The 9,499-nt window shown below is 41.0% G+C and overlaps 1 protein-coding gene across 1 annotated transcript; it reads right to left on the bottom strand.

The window, feature by feature from the left end:
• Nucleotides 1-211: 211 nt before the first annotated feature.
• Nucleotides 212-8,124, bottom strand: LOC137185952 (protein FAM124B). The gene is made up of 7 exons (XM_067594515.1): nucleotides 7,686-8,124; nucleotides 7,272-7,303; nucleotides 5,533-5,733; nucleotides 4,774-5,169; nucleotides 4,369-4,565; nucleotides 2,759-2,921; nucleotides 212-2,068 (listed from the first exon to the last, which is right to left on the bottom strand). Exons 1-7 carry the CDS (start codon nucleotides 7,754-7,756, stop codon nucleotides 1,479-1,481), a joined length of 1,650 nt encoding a protein of 549 aa, XP_067450616.1. The 5' UTR covers nucleotides 7,757-8,124; the 3' UTR covers nucleotides 212-1,478.
• Nucleotides 8,125-9,499: the final 1,375 nt, after the last annotated feature.

Here is a 9,499-nt window from a genome sequence, read left to right on the forward strand (position 1 = left end):
TGTTCTCTTTTTCCATCACTGCACACAGAGCGGATGTCTGTCAGTGCAGATTGTGTTGTTCATCGATTACTCAGCTCACTATTCAGCACAGTAATCCTTCAGCTAATGAATTCTGACATCTGTGTTACATCTGTATTGAATCTTAAAACTTTTTGTCATGTCAGGACCACAGACATGTTCACAATCTGTTGAGCAGGAGCAAACCAACACAAGCGTTTAACAGATTCAGGTTTATCTGTTTAGTAGGTTAATTTAGAAGATCCACACTTGAAATGTGGCCAAACAGTGACCGATGAGGTAACTGTTGTAGAAGAGATGAGTATGACCTGTGTCATGAGATTCAGTCATTACATGCATAGTATTTCCCTTTCCCCACATGATACAGTACAATTAGTCATGAGTATTCCTGATCTATTGACAGCTCTATCAAACACTGTACAAAAAGGTGTGTTTGACTACCATCTGTTTAAGTGCAGTACTTCAGTTTTCACTTAATCTCTCACTGTCTGCCAATCCCTCAGTTTACTGTGGTTTTACAGTAATTAACATTTCTAAGGTCTCAGGCTTTGGACACATTCTGTCTGTTTGAGACACTTTACATACTAATGGTTACATCAATATAAAAAAAATTACAAAAATGTTTCTGTGAAGTCCAAATATTCTCTTTAAATTCTTTAGAAAATCCTGTTAACTCTTAAGGCTATGAGAGGAAAAAGATGTGAGATTACAGTAATTCGTAGTCCACCACTTCTACATTTTAACACAAATCTAGAGCAAAAATCATCTGAAGTGCAATTGAACAAATGTAATCAAAAGCCAACGGGCTACTTTTACTAAGTAAAGCAGAGTGATGGTGCTGCACTGTGGAGAGCAATCAGACTAAATCAGATTTCTAATCACGATGATCGCAGACATAAAAGAGCCTCCATGCTGAGATCATCATCATCCGTCTCAAAGGCAATCGAAAAATAAGACATTAGCTTGCCTGGGTGGGTGGGAGGGAGTGACGGAGACGTAGACTGGCACTAGTACCCTGACAGTAACACATACAGTTTCCTACTCACATGGCTACACTTTAACACAATAGCTGCACAAACAATAAGTTGGACCTAAATATATAAAAGTAAATTAGACATTCAACAATATTAATACCTGCACTGTCTTCAAAATATCATTCACCATGTTCTGCTCTCTTGGCAGATCTGATGTTGTGGGATTTTGCTGTTACAATTTGTCGATTTATGGTACAGGTCAAACCATTTTAAGGATTTACAAGATACTTTCGACTGGAAAATGTCCCCCACAGCTGAACTTTGGTTTCCTTTGTCAAACTATACAGCTCTGTTTTCTTGTATACCTTCAGATCTTCTATTTAAAGGGTCTCATCTTGTCCCACCTTTGCTGCAATCTCCTCCATGTGCTACATTTTGAGATGATGACTGTGATTTTTACCACACCTGCGGCGTAGTGGCAGAAATTCAGATGAAGAACTCATCTACGGGTTCCTCATTGTTTATGTGTGATGACAATGGCTTGGTGCATTTTTCAGCAGTAGTCCTGTCTTTCTGCACCACTGTCCTGCTGCCACAACCCTTCATGGCTTCATTCATACAACCAGCAGAGCCCCATGTCCTGGAGGGCCCCTGAGGGCGTTTGTTTGTTCGTGGCAGACATTCACTCAGTTCCTTGGCTAGACCCTCAGCACCTGAAGCCCCGACAGCTGCAGGTCTCTCCGAGTGGAGAGTCATCCAAAGGTCCATGGAAGAAGAGCGAGTAATCGCTTTGACTGCTGTGTCAGAGCGAGGCGAGACGGGGACTCCTGTGTCTACGTTGGTCTCTGCCTCCTCCTCGTCCTCTTCCAGAAGGAGATGTGAAAGAGAGCGGGTGATGGAGGGGCGCAGAGGAGAGTCAGGGTGATTGGAGGTTGAAGGCAGGGCTGGGCTGCTGCGCTGGGATGAGTAGCAGGAACTGCCTGGAGGGGTGCTACAGCAGCTACCTGATCCCAGGCTCTCTGCTCCACCACTTCCGTGAAGCTTGTCCAGGACTGGGTCACTGCGTGGTCTGTGACCTGCCAAAAAAACACAAGACACATCAAGTTATGTCACAAAAGTGAAAATCACAAACCTTTTCCTGATGTGATACACTGTATTTGAACATGAAAACTGCCTGGTGTGTTTCTTACGGATGGTGTAGAAAACTAATGTTTTAATATTTGTTTGATATATGTTTAAATTAAAGCAGCTATAAACAATATTTTTATTGACTACTTGTATACAAAAAAACTAAAAAAATAGAATATAGAAGTCATTCTTGGATTTACGTGATACCCTGAAAGCTGTCTAACAGCTATAAAAGAACTTTCCAACCGCTATACATTTGAAATATCAACACTTCACACTTGGTTCGCAAATTTTCCAGTTCTCAGAATAAGTCTGACTCATTAAGAACCCGGAAGAGTAGAATAAGCCTCCCACATACAAATGATCGTTTAATGCACTGGCTATCTGTGAAATGACTGACGGGAAATTTTAAAAAAAACAAAATCATTATATGTAACTAAGTGACCTTTGGGTGACAGTTTTGGGCTCTGATAATTTAGAGACGTGTCTCACACACTAGCATTGTGTCCTCTCCTGATGCGTCTTCCCGCAAGCTCCCAATAATGAATCTGTGACAGGAAAGTACCGTCTAATATATACAGCAGGTTTGACTGAGCACAGCATCTCATGATCACAGTTTGTCCTTTCTGAGTCCTCACCTTGCCTGTGTGTTTGCCAGGGCAGGGGAGTCGTGAGGTTGCAGGGCGACAGGCTGTGGCCCTGTCCTGAGCTCCTGAGCGGCATTCCTCGAGGGGACACGCTGGGGCAGGTCAGGGGGAAAGCACAGGTTAAGGGTCGCGGAGGCTGAGCTGGGGTTTTCACCTGCCGCACAGAAGGAGAGGAGGAGAGGGATTATGATTTATAACAGGACTAGAGAGATTTAAGCAAGTTAAAGGACTTTGACAGAATTAACATCCACGCATGTAACATATGGCTGATTTGACAGCTTAGAGTTTTTCTGTTAAGGACTGTTACCACAAGCTTTTTTGATCATTACCACAGGAAGTATTTTTTCCTCTCTATTGTTTCAGTCAACACTGGTCGTTTTGTGGTGAACAGCCTGAAGAAATCTGACTCTGTTTGGCTCAACAAGATTTTTTTTTTTTTTGGATTTTGTTAGGCTTTGTCTCATCAGCTTTGTGTCATGTGAAATGTTTAATAACTTGAGATACTGGCATCAATCAGTAGGATTTCAGATACAGGGGTAAGAAAAAGAAGATTAACCCTAAGAGAAATTGTGTTTAACCACAGAGCAGTCAGTCACATATCTTGGGTTTTCCAACCCAACTTTTTTTTGAACAAATAAATCTAATGTAAAATAATCTAAAATAAATATGTGCCTGCATCTGTTCACATTAACTAATATAACAAATTCAGTCAAAGAAGATTCAAATAAAAATCCCCGCGTTATTATATATTGTGAGGATTTTTATCATGCAATACTTTTTGAAACACATTTTAGAGAGTAAAACATTTATTTCTGAATTTGAATCTGAATTAAGAGAAATGTTTTATTCTTCACTATGCAGAAAAGACAAATAATTTGTCTGTCTGTGCATCACATTCAAATATGATTGGAATAACATGCAAATCTGACAAAATATGATTTGCATCACTTGCAGTGTCATGCAAATTATGTTTACATGCAGCGCAAAAAAAATATTAAAGTCTTAGTCCTCCCACTTTTTGTTTAACATATAAGATACATATGTTGTTCATCATACATTCATGTGACTTGCATGCAATAGGACCTACTTTTTTTCTTCTTCTTTTAACTAGATGAGTGGTAAAACACATGAAACTGAAAGGCATTGCATTTCATTTCCTGTCCTTTTCCCTCCAAAGCAAACTGGTGACGGTACTGAGGAAGCTGGCCAGCAACATGTGGAATACAACATTTTACACAAAGACTCTGCTCTTTAGACTCTGCATGCTGTGAGATAATCATAGAGTAAACCTTCCAGCTGAGTGCTGTGTGTTTACAGTTAATGTAGGGCTGCTTCTGACTGAAAGCAACCACTGATGTATGACAAACCTCATAATTTAAACTGGCATAAATCAATGAACAGCTTTTCTTCCATTCACAATGACCTCACATGTTAAATAAAGAAAGAGGCAGACTAAAAGGCTTAAAAAGACACACAACACCAGTTATTTTGCTGCATGTACGACATACGCTTTTTAAAAAAATGAATATTTGGCACATCTGGCAACTTATACATCAAAACCTTTATCAGGGTAAAATCAGGTATGTGCTCTATTAAGCTACCTGGAAGAGAACTTTGTTTCCATCCAGGTCTTCCGTCTGCCAGCGTGTGGTGCTGATGGGGGTACAGGGGTTGGGCAGCAGAGGGACCAGCTGGCCGATTTCCTCCACACTAAACTGTAGCACAGCAGAGCTGCACGGCTCCACCCGAACTCCTGGTGACAACTGCTTTAAAGCAAGCTGCAGGCACAGCCCTGGCTCTGTGTGGGGAGGAGCAACAGACAGAAATATAACACAGCAGAACAGAAGGGAATGTGTTGAGGGAAGCTTTATTTAAATGTCTTATGATTGTTTTTTATATTCAGAAATTTAATCTTAAACATTTTTTTGTAAATCAGTTTAATCAGCCAATGGTATTGCTAGAATGTAAATGTTGCAAAAAACACACAGAAACATATGAAGACTTGCCAATGTGGAGGGTGAACCAGCAGAAACCTGTCTTCTGCTCCTCTGCCTGTTGTTGCAGCACCGTCTCATACAGCCGCACAGCGTCCTCATAGTTGTCATATCCACTGTATAGTGTCACACGCAGTATTTCTCCTCCACAGTGCACTGGTCGAACCCCCCACACAGGCATCCCTGCACCCAGGCTGTAAAAGTCTCGGCTGGGCAGGAGGTAGGGCCGCAGCAGGGGGTTGGATGGGGAACTGCTCGAGGTAATGTGGATTCCTCCGGTTCGGCTGCCGCAGCTCTCTGTGTGATGGTAATGCCAGGGCGGACGCTGGAAGAAATCCAGCACTTTGAGGATCCGTTCCTCTCCATAAGCCTCATGGAGGAAGAAGGTAATAGCCAGAGAAGGGTAGCCTGAAACAATTTTTGGCAAAAATTTATTCCTAATCAACTTAAATAAAAACAGATGCAGTTCTAACAAGGGAAGATACTTGTGGGATGAAATGTTTACACCATACAAAGAAAAAAATGTAGTATTTAACAAAGTGCAACAGTTGAGGGGGTCGCTGACGTGAATAGAAAGTTAAAAAGGTTGACATGTCTGTAAACATGTCTTGTTCTCACATATGGAAATTATTATTTTCTCCGGCAAGAAATAAATACACCTACAAAATGTGCAATAAAGTTAATTTAAGCTTGACAGGGTTTTGTATCCCGCCAATGAAATACCTGGCACATGTGTATGGCAAGATGTATAACAAATGCAAGACCACACACCTGCCACAGGACTGAGGCGAGTGTAACTTCTATATGGAGAAGCCCTCTCTGACACATGGAAGATGCGGAGGCTTGGGCAGAGCCAGCGGAGAAGGCGATCCAAGGTGTGCTGCAGCAGCAGTGAGTCTCCAGGGTTGGCCAGCAGATGCAGGTTCATTAGCAGGGGCTGCTGCTGCCTGACCCGCCTGGTCATGAGCTCAACTGGGGTCGCGCGCACGCACGCACACACACACACACGCACGCACGCACGCACGCACGCACGCACGCACGCGCACACACACACACACACACACACACACACACACACACACACACACACACACACACGCACACGCACACACACACAAAAGGACATGAAAATCTGACAAAATGGGATTTGCTACATCATACAAATCATGTTTTGCATGAATCACAGTAACAGATGTTGTTTGTTAAGCTTTAAGTCTTTCTCTTTGTTTAACATGTGAGGTTATTGTTAAAGGAAAAGCTTCTACTTGATTTATGCTAGGTTAAATCATGAGTTTTGGCATGCAGTAAGGCTACTGAAAGGCACTGCAATCACTAGGCACAATACACGACCTAATGAAGGCTAATAAAGAGTTGAAAGGTGCTCTCATACAAATACTTTTTAAAACAGGCGACACAGAAGTTTATCTGAAGCTGTAATAAAAGTCTAGTATGAGGGGCACTTTTGAATTACATTACATTAAATATCTGTTTACTCGTTATGGGTGGTATGACTCAGCCTGTGAAAACAGTTGCGTCTGTGGCCCTGGAGGAGCTGAGAAAATCAGGACTACTAAAAAACCCTGATTATGTCATCAGGGTTGTCTCAATTTGGAGAAAACTAACTATTACTGTAAAACATGTGTTAGAAACTGGGGGCGTGTAGTTTGAAAGAGGGCATTAACCAGGCAAGAAGAGTTGAATGAAAAGACGCTGTTGAGTTGCATTATGGGAAATGTAGGAACCATTGTTTATGGAGCTTGAGCCATGTTATGGACTAAATAGTCATATCTCTGCCTCAATTGAGACCATTTTTATTAAAGGTTCACAATTTTTCAAGTCTGTCTTAAACAGTTAGGTGCCCATATGAACAGTGAAAGAGGTTTTCCTCACTGTAATCGGTCCTCCTCTTCAGTGTAAGTGATGGGGGGCAAAATCCACAGTGTGTCCACACAGTCATTTTGTGCAAAGATGCATTTTTAAAGTTTATCTGAAGCTTATATGAGGCTTCAGCAGACTGAGTTAGTCATATCAAGTGGATATCTGCCACATTTAGTCTTTTTAGCATCAAATTCCCTCTTTGTGTTTCCCTGTTGAGCTGTGGTGGAAGTATAGTAACAAAAAGAGGGACTTTGACACTAAAAAGACTGTAACGTTGAAAGATATCTAATTGATTTAAATAATTTGGGCAACTGGAGCTTCACATTAGCTTCAAATAAACTTTTAAATCTATTTTTGCACAGAAGGAGGACTGTGGATTTTGTCCCCCATCACTTTACAATGTTAGTGCATCATGAAGGGAATGGTCAGTATGAACAGGAGGGATGATTACAGCAAGAAAAACATGTTTCAATGTTCATTTAGGCAACTGACCGTTGTTTTAAGTGAACTCGTTCTTTAATAGTGTCTTTCTTGTGAGTAGCGAGTGTCTTGTCTTTATGGAAGTGGCCAAACGCTTGAATCGCTTGAACTAACAAAACTACTGTACGAGTGACGAAACAAACAACACTTACTGCCAGATGTTGACATCCTGCTGCAGTCAGATCTAAATATGACACAACAGGAGAAGAACATGAGTCATTACTCCACACAGACAGGAAAGAAAAGACCAAATCTGTCTCCATCTTGTGGTGATAGGTTTGGAAAACTGCCCCTTAGCTTTGGTCACCATGACAACACATTATCTGTTGTTAGCTAACATAAGCGTTAAAAAGCCAAATTATGGGAAAATACTATAAAGAATAAAGCAAACACAAACAAACTTTAGGGTAGTGCCTGAGAAGTTGAACCAGTACTGCTTTGAAGCCTCCATACCATCAGAATTTACTGTTTTGGACAAAATTAGCTTCTATTGTGGCTACGGGTGAAAAAAAGCGAAGTTGGCTAGCATTAGCCTGGAGCTAACGCCGAGACAACCGTTAACTCACTCGGCAGTTTCAGCTCCGGAGTCCACGTTTTCATCGTCGGCTCTCTTTAACACCGCCACTCTCCGAAACATCGTCCAACACACCTTTACACATGTGGTCGAGTGTTCCGGACAGAAAGTCTGAGCGGCGGCTGCAGTCCGGTGAGAGTGAAAAGCATCTTCGTTTGATTTCTTTCCACAGCTCCCAAAAAAAAAAAAAAAAAAAAAGGGACTCTTGCTGCTGGGACGCTGACGTCACCAGGCAACCATACACCGTTAGGTTAAAATATAGACTATGTAATTTAGAGATAAAAGGATGAAAAAAGCTCAAGTTGCCCCTGTTCTAGTTTAGACTACATGGTATGATGCACTATGTTTAAGAAGTTACTGAGACTAAATTGTAGGCGAAAGGGACGAACAGAGGTTGTGCTAGTTTAAATCTAAAGCCGCCTGTAATAACAGCTGAGCAGATGGCATGCGTCTAACAATGTGGGAAGACAAAGGACCACGGTCCAGACGGGCTGGCCAGATTTAAAAGTGCAGGGGACGTATGGAGGGGAGGCTCTAAACCCTGAAAATTAAAGACGTTGTTTTGTTAAGACCCTGTTAAGAGCCTTAAACTCTTGTTTAGCCCGCACCCCCTTTATATTGCAAGTGTATTGGTTTCCAGGATATGTGAAGTGAAAAGCCCTATACATGAGAGACACTCAGCTGCCAGATTATTAAAGGTTCACAGTTTTTCAAGTCTGTCTTAAAACAATAGCCAGGTGCCCAAATGAACATTGAAACAGATTTTTATCTTGCCATAATCAATCCTCCTGTTCATACTGACCATTAGAAGATCCCTTCATAACGCACTAGCAATGGGAGCCAAAATCTACAAGCCTCCTGGGCAAAAATGGATTTAAAAGTTTAATTGAAGTTAAATTATTATGAAGTCAAATCAAGTAGATATGTTTCAATGTTACAGTCTTTTTAGTGCCAAAGTCCCTCTTTTTGTTACTATACTTCTACCGCAGCTCAACAGGGAAACACAAAGAGGTAATTTGATTCTAAAAAGACTGTAAATGTGGCAGATATCCACTTGATATAATTAACTCATACTGCTGAAGCCTCATATAAGCTTCAGATACATTTTTAAATGCATTTTTGCACTAAATGACTGTGTGGACACACTGTGGATTTTGGCCTCCATCACTTACATTGAAAGCACATTTGAAGGGGATCATTTAACAGCCAGTATGAACAGGAGGAATGATTACAGCGAGGAAAACTTCTTTCAGTGTTCATATTGGCGCTTGACTGTTGTTTTAAGACAGACTTGAAAAATAGTGAACGTGTCCTTTAAGTAGGTCCATACAGTCTATGTTTATACCTGGCAAAAAGTTATACAGTCTAAAACAACAGCCTTGTAATAAATAAAGACCTAAGGTTCAATATTGAAGATGCCCTCCAGACATGTTTACATAATACAAATAAAAATACTGTGCTTTGAATAATAATTTCTGTCTGATATGGTTTTTCAACCAAAAAAAGTTCTACTTATATCTACTACTTCTTCCTCATTAAAAAATCCAAAGTTATGAATATGTAAATATTTTTCATTTCCAACGTTTAACTGCTGAACACAAAATGTTTCCTTCTGAACTGGGAGTCCACTCTTGTATCTGCACTGGAGGCTTCATGTTTCCACATAAGACTTGTGTAAGTCGCATGCTGGACCACGATTGGCTCCAAACTAGTTGTGATGTCACAAATCATGCTCGTAGATGCACGCCTTTAACTCAGATTTAAGGTGAGCACTCTTTCAGCAGTCTTCTAGTGTCAAACTGCATA

Source organism: Thunnus thynnus, chromosome 7, assembly GCF_963924715.1.
Source record: "Thunnus thynnus chromosome 7, fThuThy2.1, whole genome shotgun sequence".
Lineage (NCBI taxonomy): Eukaryota > Metazoa > Chordata > Actinopteri > Scombriformes > Scombridae > Thunnus > Thunnus thynnus.